Source organism: Oncorhynchus tshawytscha, linkage group LG26 (assembly GCF_018296145.1).
Source record: "Oncorhynchus tshawytscha isolate Ot180627B linkage group LG26, Otsh_v2.0, whole genome shotgun sequence".
Classification (NCBI taxonomy): Eukaryota; Metazoa; Chordata; class Actinopteri; order Salmoniformes; family Salmonidae; genus Oncorhynchus; species Oncorhynchus tshawytscha.
Window position 1 is genome coordinate 46,107,663 of NC_056454.1, and position 27,841 is coordinate 46,135,503.

General features: G+C 43.3%; 1 protein-coding gene across 15 annotated transcripts in view; it reads left to right on the forward strand.

The window, feature by feature from the left end:
* LOC112224885 (dedicator of cytokinesis protein 9-like) overlaps nucleotides 1–27,841 on the forward strand; it is a 176,600-nt gene that overhangs the window by 76,790 nt on the left and 71,969 nt on the right. For all 15 annotated transcript variants that reach the window (XM_042306723.1, XM_042306714.1, XM_042306719.1 and 12 more), the window contains exons 2-7: nucleotides 5,458–5,574; nucleotides 13,563–13,652; nucleotides 15,288–15,370; nucleotides 19,538–19,607; nucleotides 25,612–25,707; nucleotides 25,996–26,130. In XM_042306723.1, coding sequence (XP_042162657.1) covers nucleotides 5,458–5,574; nucleotides 13,563–13,652; nucleotides 15,288–15,370; nucleotides 19,538–19,607; nucleotides 25,612–25,707; nucleotides 25,996–26,130 — 591 coding nt within the window. The remainder of the gene's footprint in view (nucleotides 1–5,457; nucleotides 5,575–13,562; nucleotides 13,653–15,287; nucleotides 15,371–19,537; nucleotides 19,608–25,611; nucleotides 25,708–25,995; nucleotides 26,131–27,841) is intronic.

Here is a 27,841-nt window from a genome sequence, read left to right on the forward strand (position 1 = left end):
TGTGCTGTACTGTGCTGTGCTGTACTGTGCTGTGCTGTACTGTGCTGTGCTGTGCTGTACTGTGCTGTGCTGTACTGTGCTGTGCTGTACTGTGCTGTGCTGTGCTGTGCTGTACTGTACTGTACTGTGCTGTGCTGTAGGAGGATTAGGGTCATCACTGCAGCAGTGGACTGGGCTGTGGTCATGCCGCTGGGCTGAGGGAGTGTGAATGACTGGGCTGTGGTCATGGGGCTGAGGGAGTGAGAACGACTGGGCTACAGTCAGTGAATAGACATTTTCTTATCCAGGGCTTACTCTGTGGTTTGTCTGAATATGCTCGTCTGGTCCCTGACACAGGCATATGGAGAACCTCAAGGGTCATGTGGACAGTGGGAGGAAGGTTGACAATAGGCCAATCAAATCACATGTTATTTGTCATATGCGCCGAATACAACAAGTGTAGACCTGAACTTGAAATGTTTATTTACAAGCCCTTAACCAACAATGCAGTTCAAGAAATACAGTTAATAAAATATTTACTAAATAAACAAAAGTTTTTAAAAAAGTAATAAAATCAAAAAGCAACAAACAAAAAAAGACATTACAATAACAAGGCTATATACAGCCGGTACCAAGTCAATGTGCAGGTTAGTCGAGGTCATTTGTAAAGTGACCATGCATAGGTAATGAACAGCAAGCAGCAGTAGTGTAAAAACAAAGGGTGTCAATGTAAATAGTCCGGGTGAAGTCACTCGGGAGCGCATCTCTGCTCCCGAGTGGTGCAGCGGTCTAAGGCACTGCATCTCAGTGCTGGAGGTGCCACTACAGACCCTGGTTCGATTCCAGGTTGTATCACAACCAGCTGTGATTGGGAGTTTCATAGGACAGTGCACAATTGCCCCAGTGTCGTTTGGCTGGGGTAGGCCTTCATTGTAAATAAGAATTTGTTCTTAACTGACTTGCCTAGTTAAATTTAAAAAATGAAAGGCTCAGGAATCAATCACATAATGCACATGTGATATTGGCTAAATTAAATGTGTACTATTTCTCCTCAAGTCCCTGTATTGAATTGAATGAGCTTTTTGTGTTTTCTTTAATAGTGTGTAGCGTATTGTTGGCTTCCGTAGGCTGATGATTGGCTTACTGTCACCTGACCCCCAGGTGTGTCATGCACAGGAAATGTTTGGGAAAATCCCTGTTTAATGAGGTTTCCACAGTATTGGCTCCTGTGGGCTTAACAGTAAACATAACTGTCATCTTCAATGTGAAATCACTGAATTAGAGGCGCCTTTTGCTTTCAAAGAATGTCAAATTCCATGTACAGGTTAATACCTGGAATCAGGACAGGCTACCTATGTTTATAATGTTATGTAGGGTTTACAGTAAGCTGTCTCTATGGCAGGTTGGCCTTGTGTAGCTGTGGGGCCTGCTCTGTGATCATAGCGATGTGGTGTTTTCAGCTGACAGAGGATGAGAGGGCACACACACGCACACACACACACATGCACGCACACGCACGCACGCACGCGCGCACACAGACACACACACACACACACACACCAACACACAGCTCACCGGTCTGGACTGTTATTTCCCAGCAGTCTGTATTCATGTCTCCTCACTCACCTGGCCTGAGAGCATGACTCTGTCAGCTGTCATTCGTGTTCTTGTCTCAGTGTGTTAGAAAGTGTGTGTGCGTGTGTCAGACCTCACTGCAGGGTATGTTTGGGTACGTTTGCGTGTCTTCACAGTACGTGTGTGTGTGTGTGTGTATTCATGCTTGCATAAGCCAGTGTCACTCTTCTGAAGAATATTGCCCTCACAGGCTAGGAGCAGATAGGAAGACACCCTCCTCCTCACTGTCTTGCACTTGTCCAGTGGACTGTGACCGTGAAAGGGACAAAAACAGGGATCTCTCCAGTCAACACTGAGGTGCTGACTGTGTTATTAGCATGGCCGCTAGCAATACATCTTTAAACTGGTCCATTAACAAGACTCTCCCTCTGAGATCATCAAACTAGATGCAACTGTACTGCTGCTCAACCCAAAGTCCTGGCTCTCTACCGGAGCTGTTGAGAATGTATAGATTTAGTCGTCTCAAGCTGTTGAGAATGTATAGATTTAGTCGTCTCAAGCTGGTGAGAATGTATAGATTTAGTCGTCTCAAGCTGGTGAGAATGTATAGATTTAGTCGTCTCAAGCTGGTGAGAATGTAAAGATTTAGTCGTCTCAAGCTGTTGAGAATGTATAGATTTAGTCGTCTCAAGCTGTTGAGAATGTATAGATTTAGTTGTCTCAAGCTGGTGAGAATGTATAGATTTAGTCGTCTCAAGCTGGTGAGAATGTATAGATTTAGTCGTCTCAAGCTGGTGAGAATGTATAGATTTAGTCGTCTCAAGCTGGTGAGAATGTATAGATTTAGTCGTCTCAAGCTGTTGAGAATGTATAGATTTAGTCATCTCAAGCTGTTGAGAATGTATAGATTTAGTCATCTCAAGCTGTTGAGAATGTATAGATTTAGTCATCTCAAGCTGTTGAGAATGTACAGATTTAGTCGTCTCAAGCTGGTGAGAATGTATAGATTTAGTCATCTCAAGCTGTTGAGAATGTATAGATTTAGTCATCTCAAGCTGGTGAGAATGTATAGATTTAGTCATCTCAAGCTGTTGAGAATGTATAGATTTAGTCATCTCAAGCTGTTGAGAATGTATATATTTTGTCATCTCAAGCTGTTGAGAATGTATAGATTTAGTCATCTCAAGCTGTTGAGAATGTATAGATTTAGTCATCTCAAGCTGTTGAGAATGTATAGATTTAGTCATCTCAAGCTGGTGAGAATGTATAGATTTAGTTGTCTCAAGCTGTTGAGAATGTATAGATTTAGTCGTCTCAAGCTGTTGAGAATGTATAGATTTAGTCATCTCAAGCTGTTGAGAATGTATAGATTTAGTCATCTCAAGCTGTTGAGAATGTATATATTTTGTCATCTCAAGCTGTTGAGAATGTATAGATTTAGTCATCTCAAGCTGTTGAGAATGTATAGATTTAGTCATCTCAAGCTGTTGAGAATGTATAGATTTAGTCATCTCAAGCTGTTGAGAATGTATAGATTTTGTCATCTCAAGCTGTTGAGAATGTATAGATTTAGTCATCTCAAGCTGTTGAGAATGTATAGATTTAGTCATCTCAAGCTGGTGAGAATGTATAGATTTAGTCATCTCAAGCTGGTGAGAATGTATAGATTTAGTCGTCTCAAGGGTTCTGTGCCTCTATGGCCACTATGTATTGTTACTGCTTGATGAGTGGATGTCTGAACTGTGCCATATCGTATTGTAACGAATCTCCTCTTCGTCTGAGGAAGAGTAAGAAGGATCGGACCAATATGCAGCGTGGTAAGTGTCCGTCATAATTTATTGACTGAACGCACAAAAACAAAATAACAAAGTGAAATGGAAGACAAACAGTCCTGTAAGGTGACAAACACTAAACAGAAAACAACCACCCACAAACAAGAGTGGGAAAACAGGCTACCTAAGTATGGTTCTCAATCAGAGACAACGATTGACAGCTGCCTCTGATTGGGAACCATACCAGGCCAAACACATAGAAATACCAAACATAGAACAAAAACATTGAATGCCCACCCCAACTCACGCCCTGACCAACCTAAAATAGAAACATACAAAAGGAACTAAGGTCAGGATGTGACACGTATACACTACCATCATAATACCACCAACATTACCATATAGCAAAGTCCCTTGTGTTTCAGTGAATTCATATAGTTCGATGGACATTGTCATCGTCAGTGATGGATGTGGTCTGTAGCAGCACTATGAGGTATCTTATGTAACTCCACTGCCTGCTGTGGTACAGCTTGTCCACGCAGAAGACATTACGTGAGACGCAAAAGCTACAGTTGATTCCCTCTGGAATGAAATCTACATTCTTATCTGCTTAAGGCCTTATGTTGATATGAACAACAATGCGTCACAAATCTGTTTTTAAAATACTCCGAAAGTTGATTATATAACAGTTCGATATTTTTAGCTAACTGTAATCATATCAATCAGAAAACCAGATGGTTTGGACGGTGAGGTTCAAACATTCATATATAGATATCATGTGTGTTTTCTAAACATTAAGTAGTGTAGCTCTTACCCATGGTGTTGAGTTGTAACGTGTCCTTAGTGACGGGACAGAGCTGTGTGTTAGCTGTCAGAGAGTAATGTCATAATGATCCTGCCTGCCTTCCATCAGAGCTGTGTGTTAGCTGTCAGAGAGTGATGCCATAATGATCCTGCCTGCCTTCCATCAGAGCTGTGTGTTAGCTGTCAGAGAGTGATGTCAATGATCCTGCCTGCCTTCCATCAGAGCTGTGTGTTAGCTGTCAGAGAGTGATGTCATAATGTTTCTGCCTTCCATCAGAGCTGTGTCTTAGCTGTCAGAGAGTGATGTCATAATGTTTCTGCCTTCCATCAGAGCTGTGTGTTAGCTGTCAGAGAGTGATGTCATAATGATCCTGCCTTCCATCAGAGCTGTGTGTTAGCTGTCAGAGTGACATGATGTCATAATGATTCTGCCTTCCATCAGAGCTGTGTGTTAGCTGTCAGAGAGTAATGTCATAATGTTTCTGCCTTCCATCAGAGCTGTGTGTTAGCTGTCAGAGAGTGATGTCATAATGATCCTGCCTGCCTTCCATCAGAGCTGTGTGTTAGCTGTCAGAGAGTGATGTCATAATGTTTCTGCCTTCCATCAGAGCTGTGTGTTAGCTGTCAGAGAGTGACATGATGTCATAATGTTTCTGCCTTCCATCAGTGCTGTGTGTTAGCTGTCAGAGAATGATGTCATAATGTTTCTGCCTTCCATCAGAGCTGTGTGTTCGCTGTCAGAGAGTGACATGATGTCATAATGTTTCTGCCTTCCATCAGAGCTGTGTGTTAGCTGTCAGAGAGTGACATGATGTCATAATGTTTCTGCCTTCCATCAGAGCTGTGTGTTAGCTGTCAGAGAGTGACATGATGTCATAATAATCTTGCCTTCTATCAGAGCTGTGTGTTAGCTTATAAGAGAGTGACATGATGTCATAATGATCCTGCCTTCCATCAGGGAGCTAGTAAAGGCGGATGTGTTCTCTGTGGGCGGCTGCAGGCTGCAGCCCTCATAGGGTTGTCACTAACAGATAGCATGTGTGAGAAGGGCCCCAGCAGTTACAGATTCTCTGAGCTCAACTTACAATACTGACTGCGCCCCAAAGTGTATTACTTTTGACCAGGGCCCAAGTTCACTTCTTAGCTCTCCCTTTGAAGTCCACAGTGAGACTCCGCCATCTTTATGTTGTGTGTTAGAGTTGAGAAAGTCCTCCCTAAAAGAGATATCCACCTTTTCAAAGCACTCCTCTGGTCGGCTTTGAAAACAGCATGTTCTCTGTGTAAATACATGTATATTAACAGCATGTTGTGTCTATGTGTTCCCCAGGTGAAGCCCAAAGTTATCGAACCCCTGGACTATGAGACTGTTCTTGTCCAGAGGAAGACCCAGATTCTCAGTGATGTCCTCCGGGACATGCTGCAGTTCCCCCAGGAGGACTTCCAGGTGAGTCACCTCTGGCCTTCTGACCTGGCACCAGAACCAGGCTCAGATACCATTAGTGTGTCCCGCATGGCGTCCTAGCGGTACCGGAGCCAAGTCCAGGTCCAAAAGTCTCCTTAACAGCTTCTACCCCCAAGCCATAAGACTGCTGAACAATTCATCAAATGGCCACCCGGACTATTTACATTACCCCCCCGCCCTTGTTTTTACATTGCTGCTACTCGCTGTTTATTATCTATGCATAATCATTTTACCCATACCTATTTGTACATATTACCTCAATTACCTCGACTAACCTGTACCCCCGCACATTGACTCAGTACCAGTACCCCCTGTATATAGCCTCGTTATTGTTATTTTATTGTGTTACTTATTTATTGTTAAATATTTTCTTAACTATTTTTCTTGAACTGCATTGTTGGTTAAGAGCTTGTAAGTAAGCATTTCACTGTAAGGTCTCCACCTGTTGTATTCAGCGCATGTGACAAATCAAATTTGATTTGATATTCCTTATATAGTCCTCTGTTCTTGAGCAGGGCTCAGAGATTACCAGACAGAATAGAACACCATTTGACTAGTCTGCTACAGAATAACTGTCCCGAGTAGTCAGTGAGGTAAGGATGGACATCATTTATTGCTGACGGTAAACAATCTGTCAATGTTGATAAGATCTTGATAGTTTCCATTATAGTGTACCATGTTGGATAATTGCTATCAACTTAATGTGATCTATCAACATCAAATAAAATAAAATAATATTTGTGACATGCGCCGAATACAACAGGTGTAGACTTTTCCCTGAAACGCTTGCTTACGAGCCCTTCCCAACGATGCAGGTTAAAAATAAAATGGTAACATGTGCTACTATATACAGGAAGTACCAGTACCAGATCAATGTGGAGCTATATACAGGGAGTAGCAGTACCAGATCAATGTGGAGTTGTATACAGGAAGTAGCAGTACCTTATCAATGTGGAGCTATATACAGGGAGTACCAGTACCAGATCAATATGGGGCTATATACAGGGAGTACCAGTACCAGATCAATGTGGAGCTATATACAGGGAGTACCAGTACCAGATCAATGTGGAGTTGTATACAGGAAGTAGCAGTACCTTATCAATGTGGAGCTATATACAGGGAGTACCAGTACCTTATCAATGTGGAGCTATATACAGGGAGTACCAATACCAGATCAATATGGAGCTATATACAGGGAGTACCAGTACCAGATCAATATGGGGCTATATACAGGGAGTACCAGTACCAGATCCATATGGAGCTATATACAGGGAGTACCAGTACCAGATCATTGTAGAGTTACATACAGGGAGTACCAGTACCAGATCACTATAGAGTTACATACAGGGAGTAGCAGTACTAGATCAATGTGGAGCTATATACAGGGAGTACCAGTACCAGATCAATGTACAGGGGTACAAGGTATTTGAGGTAGATATGTATATATGTAGGCAGAGGTTCAGTCCCGGGGGCCATAGCTTGGTGATGAGCTTCGTGTTGAACGCTGAGCTGTAGTCTAAGAACAGCATTCTCACATTAGTTATTTCCCCTCTTGTCCAGGTGGGAGGTTGATGGTTTATGACCCCATACAGTTCGTTGAGTGCCAGAGTGGTGTTGGCTTATGGAGGGACGAAGACAGTCGTGACAATTATGGATGAAAACTCTCTTGGTAGATTAAAAGGTCTGCAGCTCACCATGAGGTGTTCTGTATCAGGTGAACAAACGCACAAGATTTCCTTCACACTTGAAGCAGCACACCAGTTGTTATGTATGAACAAACGCACTCCACCTCCTTTCGACTTCCCGAAGCCGCCGTCCCATCCTGCCACTGGTGCATAGTGTCATCATCCAGCCATCATCCCATCAATCCTTTCTGCCTCCCACGTGCATGTTTTGGTTGTCGTGTTTATTGTGATTTCATGCTATTTCAGTGTGGCCCAGCCAGGCCCCTGTTGCGAGAGTACGGTGAGGTCATTCACAGAGGCTTACCTTACGTTCACATCCCTGCTTCACGCTTTAGAGGTCAGGGGTCGTCTGTTTTGTTGTGATAGTGTAAGGAAGGGCTAGGCCCTATCTCTAGGCCCATTCAGCAGGACTTAGCCCATGTCACCCTCTCAAACTTTCCATCGCTACACGACACATTATGAAATGGGAATCTGGCCTGGCAGAAGCGCTTCAGGAAGTGAGACCTCGTTGGAAGATGCTCTTTAACAGTGACAGGAATGGCATCCTGTATCAGCAAAACATGACCCTTCCTCACTGTCTCACGATCCAACGGATATGTTTTCTCTCTCGTCTATTGAGAAGGTTCCTTTTTTTCCAGAAGCCGTAATGGTTTTTTAGATATTTTCCTTAGGATATAGCTATGTTGAAAAATAAACATTTGAAAGGAAAGGTTCAATTTCCTAGATTTATTCAGCGGGTTAACAGTTTTGTTTTTGTTGCTTTATGGCCAAAAAATAAGAATACTTACTGGCGCTTACTCATGGACTATCAAGCTATTGTCACGTTCTGACCTTTATTTCCTTTGTTTTGTCATTATTTAGTATGGTCAGGGCGTGAGTTGGGGTGGGCAGTCTGTTTGTTTTTCTATGATTTGGGTATTTCTATGTTTCGGCCTAGTATGGTTCTCAATCAGAGGCAGGTGTCATTAGTTGTCTCTGATTGAGAATCATACTTAGGTAGCCTGGGTTTCACTGTGTGGTGGTGGGTGATTGTTCCTGTCTCTGTGTTTGCACCAGATAGTTTTGGGTTTTCACGTTTTTTGTTAGTTTGTTCATGTGAAGTGCTTTATTAAACATGAATCAAAATAACCACGCTGTGCTTTGGTCCGCCTCTCCTTCAAGTCAAGAAAACCGTTACGGCTATCCAATTTCTCAGTCAACAGTGGAACTCTCTGCTCTGGCCATGACATACGAGTCCTGCTACAAGCGGTGTGTTGTGAAGGGAGTGACAGGTGATGACATCTGAAGACATCGTGACTGAGCCCCAACATTTGTTTAGGGCAGATGACTAAACCTTTATTCTTCTTTATTCGAGCGTTTTATCCGGTAGTATGTCAAGACCTTTAAATTGTGTGCAATTCAGTATTATAGGCAGGTAAAGGAGTCATTCAGTATTATAGGCAGGTAAAGGAGTCATTCAGTATTATAGGCAGGTAAAGGAGTCATTCAGTATTATAGGCAGGTAAAGGAGTCATTCAGTATTATAGGCAGGTAAAGGGGGGGATTCAGTGCTATTAAACTCCCAGACACTGATAACTGTGAAGTGATAGGAGCCTATAAACCCAGTCCATCTGATCACACTGCTAGTCTGTGGGCTGTTCTTGTCTGGTGTGTATTCAGTGCTATTAAACTCCCAGACACTGATAACTGTGAAGTGATAGGAGCCTATAAACCCAGTCCATCTGATCACACTGCTAGTCTGTGGGCTGTTCTTGTCTGGTGTGTAAATCCTTTTGCTGGCAGCCTGGCGTTAGGAGAGCCAACCACTGGTTCCTCCAGGTTTAGTCAACGTGTCCTCTTAGGGAATTTCTTTGGGATTACTACTATTCCTCTTCCTCCTCCTCTTCTTCCTCCTCCTCATCTTCCTCCTTCCTATTCATCCTCTTCCTCTTCCTCTCCATCCTCTTCCTCCTCTTCATCCTCTTCCTATTCCTCCTCTTCCTCTCCATCCTCTCCCTATTCCTCCTCATCTTCCGCTTCCTCATCTTCCTATCCATCCTCTTCCTATTCATCCGCTTCCTCATCTTCCTATTCTTCCTATTCCTCCTAGCAGACCTACAATATGTATCATCAGTGGTTGACCCCAGGATGTTCAGCAAAGTGTTGTGAGGGACGACGTGCTAGTGGCTCCATACTGGGTGTAGCTGGATCTCATGCTGGTCTTTACACTAGAGATTTCCACTGTGCTCCATAGAGACTAATATCCCCTGTGCTTCCTCTTGTCCACTTCCCTGACTCCCTCTGGCCTCCTCCAGCCTACTCGTCCATTTGTTTCTGCTGGTTAGATCATGGAGAGATTACCAACTCCCAGCAGGAAACCTGGGGCTGGGGAGAGGAAGTGGAGGAGAGAACTCTGTCTCACAAATAGGACCTTAATATGGTCCTCATTGCAGTTGTCGTGCAAGATTGAGTGCTTATGGTGATTGTCGCCGAATCAAATGGAAATTCTAATGACGTAGTCCGACACTGAATCAGATCTAATCCTCTACTGATGACACAAATGCACTTATTCATGAGCGTGGTTGTGACAACTTTGTTTCTGAGGTATTGTCACGAAAAAACAAACATGACTGGCAATGAAACATTTGGTACAGTACATTACGCCAGCAATGTTAAAACTGATTTGGTGACTCTCTATGGTAAAATTGTGAGGCAACCTCACTCATCCCATAATTTATTAATTGTATTTTTGGCAGGCAGCAGAGGGCTAGGCTTTACTAGCACCAGGCAGACTCAGCAGGAATGCAATGCTCAGCGGTAGCTAACTATTAGCTAACATCACATTCAAGTCACTGTCTGTAACTGGAGCCCTGCACTCCTGTACGTTAGGTTAGTTACCTGAAAGGACCTCTGGACCCGTCGTTAGGCTCTATGACCTAACCTGTACAGTGCATAATAATATCCCACTGATTCACAAAGAAATCATTTCGGCAAGAAAATATGAGATATAACTATTATCTTTCTTTTAGTGGTACTGCACCTTGGGGTGAGGTTTGGTCTAGTATTGATTAGACTTGAGGTGAGGTTTGGTCTAGTATTGATTAGCCTTGGGGTGAGGCTTGGTCTAGTATTGATTAGCCTTGGGGTGAGGTTTGGTCTAGTATTGATTAGCCTTTAGGTGAGGTTTGGTCTAGCATTGATTAGCCTTGGGTTGAGGTTTGGGCTAGTATTTTGAATGTCTATTTTCCATTCTTTGTTTGGGCTTTGCGAATAGAAAATGACGTCTGTACTGGCCTGCTCTGGCTTTTGTGTCTCATTTCACAGTCTGTGACTCAATTCAAGTTTAATTGGAGAGCTACTTTGCCTTGCATGCTGGAGAAATACTGAAAATGTATCTGCTGGCGTTTAGAGATAATGACGAAAGCAGAACTATTGGTTAAGTTGCTCAGCAAAAGCTGCATGAACAGGAAATCTACAGCTGTGTTGAATTGCTTACCTCACCACTGTCCCATTGCCCTGATCTTGAAAATACTGTATGCTTTACCGTAAGTAAGGGACCACAGACACATCTCTGTCACGGTTCTCCTTTGAACTATGTCCAGTTTGGCTTTAAAAGGATTTGAGTTAGGTGAGGAAGTGAATGTTTGTTGTTCTTGCAGTTAGCCTAGTGGTTAGAGTGTTGAACCAGTAATCTGAAAGGTTGCAAGATCAAATCACCGAGCTGACAAGGTAAAAAAAATCAGTTGTTCTGCGCCTGAACAAGGCAGTTAACCCCCTGTTTCTAGGCTGTCATTAAAAATAAGAATTTGAGAATTAGTGAAATAAAGAAAAAATGATTTGCTGTAGTTTGTTTCTCTCTCACCCATGTGGGGTAACTGTGCTCTGCCGCCTCCTCTGTAGTGGTGCTTGTCCTACTTTAAAGATGTTAAGTTGAAACATTTCTGCTTAAGGAATCACCATGGAGTAAACATCTAGAGGGGATAGGGGTACAAAACACTCTGTTGAACAGTTATTATCAGCGGGAATCTCCTTTTAAGTGAGACGTGTCAGACAGGTCTCCAATGGGAACTCAAAACTAGGCTACTCTCCTAACTGAGATGAAAATGTGCTGTTAAGAATGAAGAACATCAGCAGGGATCTCCAACAGTAGTTGACTTCCATAAATCCTCGTGCATATCAAGACATTACTCATATCTAAAAGGAGTCCCTCATGTACAGTAATTAATTCACAAAATGTATCTTGTCTTAGTGAAAAACGGTCTTACTGACAATGAAGTCCTACTGAGTAGGTTCTGTTTAGTTTAGGTTAGAGGCCTTGTGAATGGCTGATGAGGGTTGAACGTGTCGAGATGTTTTCTGTGAGGACTGGCATGTTGAAAGCACTGAGTTCCTAGTTATTCTAGTGATATTATGTTGATACTGTAGATACTACTAGGTGTATCTGTGTGACGTCAAACCCCTTCAGCTCAACACCCACCACCAGCTGAAGGAAACAGCCATTAGAGAGAGAGAGAGCAGGAGAAATGTAAAGGGGTGTTGGGACACAGAGTTTTTATTTAATTTATTTCACCTTTATTTAACCAGGTAGGCCAGTTGACAACAAGTTCTCATTTACAACTGTGACCTGGCCAAGATAAAGCAAAGCAGTGCGACACAAACTACAACACAGAGTTACACGTGGAATAAAACAAACGTACAGTCAATAACACAATAGAAAAAGTCTATATACAGTGTGTGCAAAAGTCCAGGGGCCGGATTCACAAAACCATCTTAAGAAGAAATTTCTTCTTAACTGCAATTTTTTTCCTTAATTATAGACTTATGAAGAAAGTTAATAAGCAAAGTTGCTATTCCTCAATAAAGTTATTGGAAATGTTCTTAAGGTTTTTCTATGTTTCTTCCTGAGAAAAAAAGTTAAGAACAAATGGAATTCTTGAATTCTTGAAAATAATGTTTCAGGATTTCTTCTTGGAAATGTACTTACCTTTAGGACAGCTAAAGCCTCTTGAGACAAATGGATATGTTTGTCAACATCAACGTTTTCCACAGACACAGTTGGCTACCGGATATTTAAATACAGCCAGAAAACAAATTAAACACTCATTATCTAGCTAGCTAGTAATTAACAATGTATTACAAAATTCTGTAAGTGTTAAATAGCTACCGCTATCTCATCAATTTGCAAAAAAAGATATTGGCTAACTTAACTTACGTTAATGTCGTTGGCTATGTTGTTGGCTATAATGTCGTTACACGTTAGCTAGCTAACGTAGCTGCCTAACTTACCGGTTGCACAGTCCCTCTACCACCATCTCTCCTATCATGAACGACACCTCCTCCAGCTGGTCCACATGAATGGTCTCTACGCTCCCTTCTTCTTCTTAGCAGCCGCCTTGATGTCGGACCAATTCTTTTTTTTACGGCGTCACTGTCCCTTGCTATACCCCCGGTGGCAGAGACAGGAACGGCCACTCTCACCCATCCTCACTGTCTGGTCTCTGCAGTGACCCTGCAGTTATTCAGTCTCCCCAAGAGCAACCTTTTCCTGTCTGCTCTTTCCTCCACCGTCACTTCAAGCTCTTGTTTGCTGATGGGTTTTTTTGCTCATTCCTTGGTTATCCATTTTTATTTTGATATAGCTAATCTGATGGCTATAATGTGTGAAAAATCATGACATAACCAAATCCTATCATCCCTGTCACGTAAGCTTATTTATTGCTTTCAAGCATGTCAACTAATGTCAATGACACATAAGAAGCTATTTACGAAGTTCCTAAAGAAAAATATTTACGAAGTTCCTAAGAAAACTACGAATTCCTAAGAATATTTAGAGGAATTGCATTTACGAACTATCTTATGAACGTATTCTTTTTTTTCTAAAGAAACCTCTTACATTTTTTCGTAAGGAATGTTTTGTGAATCCGGACCCAGCTCCTCAGGGAGGGAGGGAGCCCCATGGCTGGGCTGGGTGGCTGAGAGCCAGGCTGAGGCCCTGGGTGTGTCTGTCTGTATGTGGTTCCCTGGCCCTGGCCTGGAGCTCAACAATGTGTAGGAGAGGAGCATCCCATTCTGGCCCTGCCTCCCTCTCTGCCCTCTAGAACCTCCACAGACCTGAGACCATTCTCTAGCATGAAACAATATTTTCCCGGAGCATTTAGTAAACCAGGTCCACATACTGTAGTACTGAGAAAAAAAACAGGAATCTGTGTTGTCACAGAGCATCAATCTACGCTCATCCAGTCTCATAATTTAACCAGAGCCTGGCATGAACTTGATTTAATAAATAAAACTGTTTTGCGTCTACAGATTTCGACTCAGAGACGCCAAGGAAGAACTGTCTACCCCACAGTGCCTGAGAATGCAGAGAAGGAGGCGCAGAGTCTGTTTGTCCAAGAGGTAGGATCCTACGAGTGCAATAACCATGCAGGAATGAACCTTTGTGCAGGTAGAGCAGTGGTTTTATTTACAGTTAGATGTTGGCATTGAGATGTGCCATTACTTTCACCATGCCGCCATATTAAATACAGACATTAGAGTCAGTCTTCAGCCAGCTTCTGACCACTCATTTATGTAGATGGCGGCCTGTACAAGATCAATAGATATGGAAACACACTGTGCCGCACAGACTTTAGAGTCTGTGATGATTTCCCCATTGTTTATTGAATGTGTCCAGCCGAACCGAACTTCTATTTCACTTAGCACATACTTTGTTACACAATGGTGTTTTATTGTTCAGTACAGACAGGCGTAGGAATTATGGGCCGTTACTGGAAGCAATCCAGCCAATAGGAGTATTTTCGTTCTCTTCAATAACATCTGTTCAGGCCAGGAGACCAAAAAACTGATAAACGGAATCCAGTTCCAAGGTAAATGGATTGTTCTTCTCAAAACGTCTGGTCTTCATTCTCTCAGAGCCCTGTTAACAGTAGTGCCTCCCTGTACCAAGCCCGGTAAATGCCTTCTGCAACCAAGTGGTCTTCATTCTCTCGGAGCCCTGTTAACAGTAGTGCCTCCCTGTACCAAGCCCGGTAAATGCCTTCTGCAACTAAGTGGTATTGAAATTGATCTTGAAATCAGAATATAATCAGGCTTACTGTCCATTCTGTTCTGAATTATTAGACCAAAGGTGAGTGCACAACAGTTCCCCTGACACAAGAAGTCTGGGGTGAAGTGTCAAACACACGCCTTAAACGCACCTGCTCTGGAGTGACTGTAGATGGGAGATGTTACAGCGACTTTTGTATTGGGCTATAAACTCCTCCTTACTGGAGGAGCCAGGCTCCCCTAACAAAGCTGAACTATTTTGATGTTTGATACTTATTAGTAAGATCCCCATTAGCCGCTGACAAAAGCATCAGCTACTCTTCCTGGGCTCCACATCAAACATGACATAATGCATAGTACAGAACATGATTAGTCAAGGTCCGAACTATACACGTTGACAATGTCACACATAGCCTACATATCTGTTCCCAGACATAACTATGGATGGGTCATAATTCAGATTTCTGTCATACTGTTATCATCATAAAACATTTCCTTTTCTCATTGCAAGATTTGACTCAACCAAAAAAAAAACATTTTAATCACCAAAAAGTCTCAAAGCATAAAATAAAATAACTAAGCTGATATCTAGGATGTGAGATGAGACAAAGTCTCACAGTTTGACTTAATCTTGATCTACTGAGCACTGATCTACTGAGCGCTGATCGACTGAACACTGAACTTCTGAGCGCTGATCTACTGAACACTGAACTACTGAGCACTGAACTACTGGGCACTGATCTACTGAGCGCTGATCTACTGAGCGCTGAACTACTGAGCGCTGAACTACTGAGCGCTGATCTACTACTTCTCTTTTCTGCCAACTATCTGCATTCGTGTTACGTGGGAAGAAGAAGACTTAGTTCGGTTAACACATATTGTTTGTTGTGTGCTTGTATGAATGTTTCTGGTTTCTTTAGACTAAACATTGAAACTGTGTCTTGATTTACACATGAAAGCCGTTGATTGTCTCTCTCTTTATTGCAGTGCATCAAGACCTACAACACTGACTGGCATGTCGTTAATTACAAGTATGAGGACTACTCTGGGGACTTTCGGCAGCTTCCAAAGTAAGCCTGTTGTTCAGAGCGGTGTCTTGACAGTACAGTGTTGTATATCATGTAACCAAGTGGTGATTTCCTCCTGGGCAAGTTAGTACAGCTACCCTCTTTGTGCCAAGATTTCACACTAAAATGCATGTGCACAGAGACACGTACACACACAGGTGTCAGACAGTGTCAGGCTGTCTGTAATCTTCTGTCAGCCTTAGTTGCTGATTGGTGAGGAGATTTTGGCATGGGATACCCTACAAGGAAATGCAGGTTTTATGTTTTAACCAGCAATAACAATGGAGACTTCCTGTTCAAGCCAAACTCAGGTTATTCCTGGAGCAGTGGGATTTAGTCAGGGTGGAAACTAACCCTCGTTCTAAGAGTGTCTCATTAGTTCCAGGAATATGGTTTCCAGTGTCATCATGGTGGAATTTGGACATAAAACGAAGCTGCCCCAACCTTGAGACTTGCCATTGATGTCAATATCCCTTTGGTCACCATTCAGTGTCCAGGGAGGGAAATTGAAACAATGAAATATGACGTAGCATGACACTACTTTTCACAGTGGTTTTCTTGGGTTGAATTAGTTCAAGGTTCCTATGTAAGTGGGACTTGTACTGTACATTACATTCGGTTTCATTTCTTATAACAATGAATGACCTCTGATAGATAATGATTTTTTTATTTTATTTTTATTTCACCTTTATTTAACCAGGTAGGCTAGTTGAGAACAAGTTCTCATTTACAACTGCGACCTGGCCAAGATAAAGCATAGCAGTGTGAACAGACAACAACACAGAGTTACACATGGAGTAAACAATAAACAAGTCAATAACACAGTAGAAAAAAAAAGAAAAAAATATATATATACATTGTGTGCAAAAGGCATGAGGAGGTAGGCGAATAATTACAATTTTACAGATTAACACTGGAGTGATAAATTATCAGATGGTCACGTACAGGTAGAGATACTGGTGTGCAAAAGAGCAGAAAAGTAAATAAATATAAACAGTATGGGGATGAGGTAGGTAAATTGGGTGGGCTATTTACCGATAGACTATGTACAGCTGCAGCGATCGGTTAGCTGCTCAGATAGCAGATGTTTGAAGTTGGTGAGGGAGATAAAGGCGGAGCTTTACCTAGCATGGACTTGTAGATGACCTGGAGCCAGTGGGTCTGGCGACGAATATTTAGCGAGGGCCAGCCGACTAGAGCATACAGGTCACAGTGGTGGGTGGTATAAGGTGCTTTAGTAACAAAACGGATGGCACTGTGATAAACTGCATCCAGTTTGCTGAGTAGAGTATTGGAAGCTATTTTGTAGATGACATCGCCGAAGTCGAGGATCGGTAGGATAGTCCGTTTTACTAGGGTAAGTTTGGCGGTGTGAGTGAAGGAGGCTTTGTTGCGGAATAGAAAGCCGACTCTAGATTTGATTTTAGATTGGAGATGTTTGATATGAGTCTGGAAGGAGAGTTTACAGTCTAGCCAGACACCTAGGTACTTATAGATGTCCACATATTCTAGGTCGGAACCATCCAGGGTGGTGATGCTAGTCGGGCGTGCGGGTGCAGGCAGCGAACGGTTGAAAAGCATGCATTTGGTTTTACTAGCGTTTAAGAGCAGTTGGAGGCCACGGAAGGAGTGTTGTATGGCGTTGAAGCTCGTTTGGAGGTTAGATAGCACAGTGTCCAAGGAAGGGCCGGAAGTATACAGAATGGTGTCGTCTGCGTAGAGGTGGATCAGGGAATCGCCCGCAGCAAGAGCAACATCATTGATGTATACAGAGAAAAGAGTCGGCCCGAGAATTGAACCCTGTGGCACCATAGAGACTGCCAGAGGACCGGACAACATGCCCTCCGATTTGACACACTGAACTCTGTCTGCAAAGTAGTTGGTGAACCAGGCAAGGCAGTCATTAGAAAAACCGAGGCTACTGAGTCTGCCGATAAGAATATGGTGATTGACAGAGTCGAAAGCCTTGGCCAGGTCGATGAAGACGGCTGCACAGTACTGTCTTCTATCGATGGCGGTTATGATATCGTTTAGTACCTTGAGCGTGGCTGAGGTGCACCCGTGATCGGCACGGAAACCAGATTGCACAGCGGAGAATGTACGGTGGGATTCGAGATGTTCAGTGACCTGTTTGTTGACTTGGCTTTCGAATACCTTAGATAGGCAGGGCAGGATGGATATAGGTCTGTAACAGTTTGGGTCCAGGGTGTCTCCCCCTTTGAAGAGGGGGATGACTGCGGCAGCTTTCCAATCCTTGGGGATCTCTGACGATATGAAAGAGAGGTTGAACAGGCTGGTAATAGGGGTTGTGACAATGGCGGCGGATAGTTTCAGAAATAGATGATCCAGATTGTCAAGCCCAGCTGATTTGTACGGGCCCAGGTTTTGCAGCTCTTTCAGAACATCTGCTATCTGGATTTGGGTAAAGGAGAACCTGGAGAGGCTTGGGCGAGTAGCTGCAGGGGGGCGGAGCTGTTGGCCCGAGGTTGGAGTAGCCAGGAGGAAGGCATGGCCAGCCGTTGAGAAATGCTTGTTGAAGTTTTCGATAATCATGGATTTATCGGTGGTGACCGTGTTACCTAGCCTCAGTGCAGTGTGTAGCTGGGAGGAGGTGCTCTTGTTCTCCATGGACTTTACAGTGTCCCAGAACTTTTTGGAGTTAGAGCTACAGGATGCAAATTTCTGCCTGAAGAAGCTGGCCTTGGCTTTCCTGACTGACTGCGTGTATTGGTCCCTGACTTCCCTGAACAGTTGCATATCGCGGGGACTATTCGATGCTATTGCAGTCCGCCACAGGATGTTCTTGTGCTGGTCGAGGGCAGTCAGGTCTGGAGTGAACCAAGGGCTATATCTGTTCTTAGTTCTGCATTTTTTGAACAGAGCATGCTTATCTAAAATGGTGAGGAAGTTACTTTTAAAGAATGACCAGGCATCCTCAACTGACGGGATGAGGTCAATATCCTTCCAGGATACCCAGGCCAGGTCAATTAGAAAGGTCTGCTCGCAGAAGTGTTTTAGGGAGCGTTTGACAGTGATGAGGGGTGGTCGTTTGACTGCGGATCCGTAGCGGATACAGGCAATGAGGCAGTGATCGCTGAGATCCTGGTTGAAGACAGCAGAGGTGTATTTGGAGGGCCAGTTGGCCAGGATGATGTCTATGAGGGTGCCCTTGTTGACACATTTAGGGTTGTACCTGGTGGGTTCCTTGATGATTTGTGTGAGATTGAGGGCATCTAGCTTAGATTGTAGGACTGCCGGGGTGTTAAGCATATCCCAGTTTAGGTCACCTAACAGAACAAACTCTGAAGCTAGATGGGGGGCGATCAATTCACAAATGGTGTCCCGGGCACAGCTGGGATCTGAGTGGGGTCGGTAGCAGGTGGCAACAGTGAGAGACTTATTTCTGGAGAGAGTCATTTTTTAAATTAGTAGTTCGAACTGTTTGGGTATGGACCTGGAAAGTATGACATTAATATGCAGGCTATCTCTGCAGTAGACTCCTCCCCCTTTGGCAGTTCTATCTTGACGGAAAATGTTATAGTTGGGTATGGAAATCTCAGAATTTTTGGTGGCTTTCCTAAGCCAGGATTCAGACACGGCAAGGACATCAGGGTTAGCAGAGTGTGCTAGAGCAGTGAGTAAAACAAACTTAGGGAGGAGGTTTCTGATGTTGACATGCATGAAACCAAGGCTTTTTCAATCACAGAAGTCAACGAATGAGGGTGCCTGGGGACTTGCAGGGCCTGGGTTTACCTCCACATCACCCGCGGAACAGAGGAGGAGTAGTATGAGGGTGCGGCTAAAGGCTATCAAAACTGGTCGCCTAGAGCGTTGGGGACAAAGAATAAAAGGAGCAGATTTCTGGGCATGGTAGAATATATTCAGGGCATAATGCGCAGACAGGGGTATGGTGGGGTGCGGGTACAGCGGAGGTAAGCCCAGGCACTGGGTGATGATAAGAGAGGTTGTATCTCTGGACATGCTGGTTGTAATGGGTGAGGTCACTGCATGTGTGGGAGGTGGGACAAAGGAGATATCAGAGGTATGAAGAGTGGAACTAGGGGCTCCATTGTAACCTAAAACAATGATAACTAACCTGAACAACAATGATAACTGACCTCTGATAGATAAGATCAAATCACACTTTATCCACGTCCTTGTGTTTTACAGCAAAGTGTCCAGACCAGACAAACTGGCTGTCCACGTTTTTGAGGTTGATGAAGATGTTGACAAAGATGAGGTAAGTGAATGTCTGTAGAAAGTTACAAATAACAAATGATTTAGCTAAGCCACTTGTGTTAATTCCTATCAGCACACAGATCTTAAGCTTTTACCTCAACTCTTGACCCTCAGCCTTGCCCACATGCTCCATGTACAAATCATTTAAAATCAAATAATCCTCCATACAGACAGACAGAATAATGAATGACATTTTCATGCTCCGCTAAGACAGTCCAGCAGCTTTCTACACTGCCAGAAGGCCACGGTATCTAAACTCTTTACTCCTAGAAACCTGTATTTCCTAGAAGAATGCCCCTCCCCTGTCTCACGAGCATCAGATCCTATGTCAGTTATTCATTCAGACAAGAACTGATTTGGCTTTCCTGGTCCAATCACAGTTGTTAAATGTCTCCGGCAAAATATGAAAGATTTCTGTGTCTCAACAGCACTTGTGACTAAACAACATGTTTAAACAGCACATTTTGTGTCTAAATAGCATGTGTTGTGTCTAAATAGCATGTGTTGTTTCTAAATAGCTAATATTATGTCTAAATGACTTACAGTGGGGCAAAAAAGTATTTAGTCAGCCACCAATTGTGCAAGTTCTCCCACTTAAAAAGATGAGAGAGGCCTGTAATTTTCATCATAGGTACACTTCAACTATGACAGACAAAATGAGAAGGAAAAAAAATCCAGAAAATCACATTGTAGGATTTTTTATGAATTTATTTGCAAATTATGGTGGAAAATAAGTATTTGGTCAATAACAAAAGTTTATCTCAATACTTTGATATATACCCTTTGTTGGCAATGACAGAGGTCAAACGTTTTCTGTAAGTCTTCACAAGGTTTTCACACACTGTTGCTGGTATTTTGGCCCATTCCTCCATGCAGATCTCCTCTAGAGCAGTGATGTTTTGGGGCTGTTGCTGGGCAACACGGACTTTCAACTCCCTCCAAAGATTTTCAATGGGGTTGAGATCTGGAGACTGGCTAGGTCACTCCAGGACCTTGAAATGCTTCTTACGAAGCCACTCCTTCGTTGCCCAGGCGGTGTGTTTGGGATCATTGTCATGCTGAAAGACCCAGCCACGTTTCATCTTCAATGCCCTTGCTGATGGAAGGGGGTTTTCGAAGGGGGTTTTTTCTCACGATGCATGGCCCCATTCATTCTTTCCTTTACACGGATCAGTCGTCCTGGTCCCTTTGCAGAAAAACAGCCCCAAAGCATGATGTTTCCACCCCCATGCTTCACAGTAGGTATGGTGTTCTTTGGATGCAACTCAGCATTCTTTGTCCTCCAAACACGACGAGTTGAGTTTTTACCAAAAAGTTATATTTTGGTTTCATCTGACCATATGACATTCTCCGAATCTTCTTCTGGATCATCCAAATGCTCTCTAGCAAACTTCAGACGGGCCTGGACATGTACTGGCTTAAGCAGGGGGACACGTCTGGCACTGCAGGATTTGAGTCCCTGGCGGCGTAGTGTGTTATTGATGGTAGGCTTTGTTACTTTTGTTCCAGCTCTCTGCAGGTCATTCACTAGGTCCCCCCGTGTGGTTCTGGGATTTTTGCTCACCGTTCTTGTGATCATTTTGACCCCTCGGGGTGAGATCTTGCGTGGAGCCCCAGATCGAGGGAGATTTTCAGTGGTCTTGTATGTCTTCCATTTCCTAATAATTGCTCCCACTGTTGATTTCTTCAAACCAAGCTGCTTACCTATTGCAGATTCAGTCTTCCCAGCCTGGTGCAGGTCTACAATTTTGTTTCTGGTGTCCTTTGACAGCTCTTTGGTCTTGGCCATAGTGGAGTTTGGAGTGTGACTGTTTGAGGTTGTGGACAGGTGTCTTTTATACTGATAACAAGTTCAAACAGGTGCCATTAATACAGGTAACGAGTGGAGGAGAGAGGAGCCTCTTAAAGAAGAAGTTACAGGTCTGTGAGAGCCAGAAATCTTGCTTGTTTGTAGGTGACCAAATACTTATTTTCCACCATAATTTGCAAATAAATTCATTAAAAATCCTACAATGTGATTTTCTGGATTTTTTTCCCCCATTTTGTCTGTCATAGTTGAAGTGTACCTATGATGAAAATTACAGGCCTCTCTCATCTTTTTAAGTGGGAGAACTTGCATAAATGGTGGCTGACTAAATACTTTTTTGTATATTATGTTTAAATAGCACGTGTTGTGTCTAAATAGCTAATATTATGTCTAAATAGCACATATTATGTCTAAATAGCACATATTATGTCTAAATAGCTTATATTATGTCTAAATAGCACGTGTTGTGTCTAAATAGCTAATATTATGTCTAAATAGCACATATTATGTCTAAATAGCACATATTATGTCTAAATAGCACATATTATGTCTAAATAGCTAATATTATGTCTAAATAGCACATATTATGTCTAAATAGCACATATTATGTCTAAATAGCTTATATTATGTCTAAATAGCACGTGTTGTGTCTAAATAGCTAATATTATGTCTAAATAGCACATATTATGTCTAAATAGCACATATTATGTCTAAATAGCTTATATTATGTCTAAATAGCACGTGTTGTGTCTAAATAGCTAATATTATGTCTAAATAGCTTATATTATGTCTAAATAGCACGTGTTGTGTCTCAGTAGCTTATATTATGTCTAAATAGCATGTGTTGTGTTTCAGTAGCGTATATTATGTCTAAATATCTTATATTATGTCTAAATAGCATGTGTTGTGTCTCAGTAGCTCATATTATGTATAAATAGCGCGTGTTGTGTCTCAGTAGCTTATATTATGTCTAAATATCTTATGTTATGTCTAAATAGCTTATATTATGTCTAAATAGCTTATATTATGTGTAAATAGCACAATTTGTGTCTAAAGTATAAAGGGTAATTAGCTGCAGGACTTTGGTTCACTGGCCACCTCTCAAATGGTCTCAGGTTTTTCTATTTTTCTTCTCATGCAGAAGTTCATGTGTTCATGGGCCGAGGCTCCTCACTCCTTACAGCTCATGGGTTTGGCCCTTTTTGTTGTGAGCAAATTATTTTACATTTAGTGACTGCCTGATTTATACAACTGTGAATCCGTAGCTAGAACCCTTTGGCCTGTGAACCATAGACATGTCTGATTCTTCTGTGAACAGTGTAAATTAGTCTTTGTTGGCCTTGAAATGGCTTGTGAGACAGGGAGTCATTGCACACGAGGGAGGCTATGGAGTCACCTGTGTTCAAGCCAACCCTGAAGAGAGCATGAATCACTGATGCCTGGAGAACCCTCAGAGGGACGGTGTTCTGCAGAGCATGACCTGAGGCAGTCTCAGGCTGTTTGATAACACTGATGTTATACTTGCCTCTCTTAAACTGCTCGGGTCATGTTGACATTTGCATCTGTCACATACGTGTGAATTATGTCTCCTTTATTTTGTGTCAGACAATGCCCCCTACAGGTCTTTAGAGTAATATTTAGAGACTCGAGACTTGAGTAACCTTATTCACTTATCTGTGATTTAGGCAAATGGTTTGTTGAGCCGAGAGACTAGCCCAGGTCACCAGAGGTCAGGGCCTGACCACTGAACCCCCCAGTCAAACACAGTACAGTATGAAGATAGGCAGAAACTGCTTCTCCAATAGGAATCCTCGATCATGCTTGTCGGTGATGTCATGGCGACGTTGGCTAGCTAAGTTCATGCTCAGAAACACGTAATCAGGTCTAACGGTTGTGCAGCCCATCAAATCAAAGGCACTCTTTTGATATAATGTTGTGGTGCTTTTAGATTTCGAGAAAGTTAACAGCAAAGGAAAAAAATGCACGTATTTCATTGATTTCTCAAACCCCAAACCCCTGCCTGGTCTACTTGGTCTGCCTGGTCTGCCTGGTCTGCTTGGTCTGCCTGGTCTACTTGGTCTGCCTGGTCTACTTGGTCTGTCTGGTCTGCCTGGTCTGCTTGGTCTACTTGGTCTGCCTGGTCTGCCTGGTCTGCTTGGTCTGCTTCGCAAGCATTCCCGGAAGTCTCGCGATGTTGCGTCTCTGGGTTTAGAAACTCTGTGCCTCAGTGAACATTAGATCTGACAGGGGAGGGGCATTAGGTCTGACAGGGGAGGGGCATTAGGTCTGATAGGGGAGGGGCATTAGGTCTGACAGGGGAGGGGCATTAGGTCTGACAGGGGAGGGGCATAAGGTCTGACAGGGGAGGGGCATAAGGTCTGACAGGGGAGGGGCATTAGGTCTGACAGGGGAGGGGCATTAGATCTGACAGGGGAGGGGCATTAGATCTGATAGGGGAGGGGCATTAGATCTGACAGGGGAGGGGCATTAGATCTGACAGGGGAGGGGCATTAGGTCTGACAGGGGAGGGGTATTAGGTCTGACAGGGGAGGGGCATTAGGTCTGACAGGAGAGGGGCATTATATCTGACAGGAGAGGGACATTAGGTCTGACAGGAGAGGGACATTAGGTCTGACAGGAGAGGGGCACTACATCTGATAACAAGACTCCTCCCAGCTCACCCTTCACCTTACCTCTCTCCCACACCACTGTAAGAGAATGTTCCCAGGCCCAGCAGCCGAGAGTGTCCCATCTATAGACCCCTCAGCAGTCTCTTGCAGGGAAGTGGGCTGAGCAGATGATAGTTAAAGAAAGTGACCCTTTTCTCCTGAAATCCCCAAATAAATCCTCACTCACTCACACACACACACACACACACACACACACACACACACACACACACACACACACACACACACACACACTCACACTCACACTCACACACACACCCCAGCCCCATGTCTGTTCATGTTTTTAAAGACAATAGCATTACCACAGGCAGGGGGAGGGTAAAATGTTTATGGTCGAATGTGTAAATTATTATGGAATTATTCTGCACTGTATTGCATCTAAGGTTGATTGATGCAACAGTTTTGTTCATCTGGTTGTTTGGGTGTTGCCAGGCAACATTTGCGGAGCTTTGGGGTTCACTGAAAGTAAACACAAGGTAAAATGTCTGGTCCTTCGGGGACTGGTGTCTTCTGGCCAGAGGGTGATGACTGGAAGCAGGCCCTGAACGTTTCCAGACCCTCCTCAGATGAGTCGATGATATGCTCTGCCAACACCTTTAAATACATTTTATTGGATGAGAAAGAGAATAGGAATCATGTCATACAAAGTCATCTTGAAAACCCATTTCATTATTGTCAGTTTCTAGAAGTATCTGGAACATTGGGTTTTAACTTTGTAGTCTGTCAAATAGAAGAGGCTTAAACACTCTGGGCATGTGTTTTGATCATGAGGACCTGATGGAGACCAGGCCAGGGGTAAAACGCTGGTGCCCTGTCACCTCTACCCTTACTACTCTCCTAATTGACTTATTTACACAGATCATTACGCCTACGGAAAAGTCTTCGTGGAATAGAGATGGTAGCCATGTGTTTTCGTCATATGTGCCCTTTGCCAATGGATTGGATACGTTCATGGTATACCTAAGAACTGGGATGATATGGTCACGTCTCAGTGCAGAAGCCATGGAGAGGGGCTGTTTATTTGGCTTCATAGTGTAGGTTTGTTGGATATGCTGGCTGCTTGTTTGGAATGAAATAGACCTACACTCTTAGAAAAAAAGGTGCTATCTAGAACCTAAAAGGGTTCTTCAGCCATACCCATAGTAGAACCCTTTGAAGAACCCTTTTTGGTTCCTTTCCACATAGGGTTTTACATGGAACCTAAAAGTGTTCTACCTGGAACCAAAAAAGGTTCTACTTGGAACCAAAAAGGGTTATCCTATGGGGACAGGCGAAGAACCCTTTTGGAACCCTTTTTTCTAAGAGTGTACATCAAACGGAGGTTATTCTCATCTCAGCCTCCATGTCTCCTATACTGACATTTATATCAGCCACGGGATCAAGGGGCGTTGCACAGTGTGGCAGAGAGGGAGCACAGTAATGTGTTGATATGGTGCAGTGTATGTCATTGTGTACTGTATATGTGTTTGCCTTGAGTGTGTCTGAGCCCATTCCCATGTCTCTTCCAGGACACAACCTCCCTAGGTTCCCAGAAAGGAGGGATCACCAAGCATGGCTGGCTGTACAAAGGCAACATGAACAGTGCCATCAGCGTCACCATGAGGGTGAGTGATGATGATGACACTAGCTATCTCTGTGAGGAATGTTTTTTTTACACAGTGTACCAGATGTATATCGGGATGAGCAATAGTCCGTTCTCGTGTCTCCAGTAACAGAAGGATGAAGCTAGATTTTCATCAACACCATTTATCAGACCAACTGATGGATTTTGTGAAATACAAATGGTGTTGACTTCCTCCTAACCATGCTGGGGCAATTATCTGGGCCCAAATTGTGCCTCTTGTTCTCTAATAATAGAAATGGGATTGTTATTGTTTTACTGTACTTTCCAGTCTTTCAAGAGGAGGTATTTCCACCTAACCCAGCTGGGTGATGGCTCTTACAACCTCAACTTCTACAAGGATGACAAGATCTCCAAAGAATCCAAAGGAACCATCTTCCTGGACTCATGTATGGGAGTTGTTCAGGTGATTTTTGTGAACTTTGTATCTGGGAATGTGCTTTGACACCGTCATTGTTAATGCTATATGGGATGAGTTCAGGTCATCCAGACAGACATGTTTCCTTTCCAAAGATTTTACGTTCTAACATATATGAACATACAGTATATGAACCTGCTAGTTAAAGCTAGCAACAGAGTATTAATGAGGAAATGTTTCTGTCTCTATCGCTGCTGGGACCCTTCCCCAATTCCCATTTATGTCATACAACCATGCACTTTGCCGCAGGCCATGCTATAGCTAGCAGGCGCACATCTCCCAGTCCCAACACAGGCTTGAAGCATCATTATCTGTTTTCTACACACAGATGGATGTAAAGGTTGTGTTTTTACTGACCAAGCATTCAGCTCACATGAATTAGATGCATAAAAAGGAGTCATCAGTGTGGAGTTGAGAGCTCGGGCCAGGGCCTCTCTTGTCTCCTGCCCTACGGAAGTGGCTTTTATTTCTGCCAGTGAAGACGAGTGAGAGTGTGTACTTGGTATGGAGTGGATGGCGTGGTTGGGCGGTCCCTTGAGTGGATTGATAAAATATTCAGACCCCTTCCCTTTTTCCACATTTTGTTACATTACAGCCTCATTCTAAAATTGATTAAATACCCCATAATGACAAAGCGAAAACAGGTTTTTAGAATTTTTTTCAAATGTTTTACACAAAAAAAATGTAATACCTTATTTACATAAGTATTCATACTCTTTGCTATTAGACTTGAAATTGAGCTCAGATGCATCCTATTTCTATTGATAATCCTTGAGATTTTTGTACAACTTGATTGGAGTCCACCTGTGGTAAACTAAATTGATTGGACATGATTTGGAAAGTCACACACCTGTCTATATCAGGTCCCACAGTTGACAGTGCATGTCAGAGCAAAAACTAAGCCATGAGTTCGAAGGAATTGTCTGTAGAGCTCAGAGACAGGATTGTGTCGAGGCACAGATCTGGGGAAGGGTACCAAAACATTTCTGCAGCACTGAAGGTCCCCAGAAACACAGTGGCCTCCATCATTCTGAAATGGAAGAAGATTGGAACCACCAAGACTCTTCCTAAAGCTGGCCGCCCAGCCAAACTGAGCAATCAGGGGAGAAGGCCCTCGGTCATGGAGGTGACCAAGAACCCGATGGTCACTCTGTTAGAGCTCAAAGGTCCTCTGTGGAGATGGGAGAACCTTCCAGAAGGCCTTCATGGTAGAGTGGCCAGATAGAAACCACTTCTCAGTAAAAGGCACATGACAGCCCACTTGGAGTTTGCCAAAAGGCAACTAAAGACTCTCAGACCATGAGAAACAAGATTCTCTGGTCTGATGAAACCAAGATTGAACTCTTTGGCCTGAATACCTAGCTATCTGTTTAGCCTTGGCTACCCAGCAATCTGTTTAGCCTTGGCTACCTAGCTATCTGTTTAGCCTTGGCTACCTAGCTATCTGTTTAGCCTTGGCTACCCAGCAATCTGTTTAGCCTTGGCTACCCAGCAATCTGTTTAGCCTTGGCTACCCAGCAATCTGTTTAGCCTTGGCTACCCAGCTATCTGTTTAGCCTTGGCTATCCAGCTATCTGTTTAACCTTGGCTACCCAGCAATCTGTTTAGCCTTGGCTTACTAACACGTTAGCTGTACACACACCTGTGTGATGTCCTGGCCGGTTTCGCCTTGTCTTCTTTACCTTTGTTGAATTGGGTG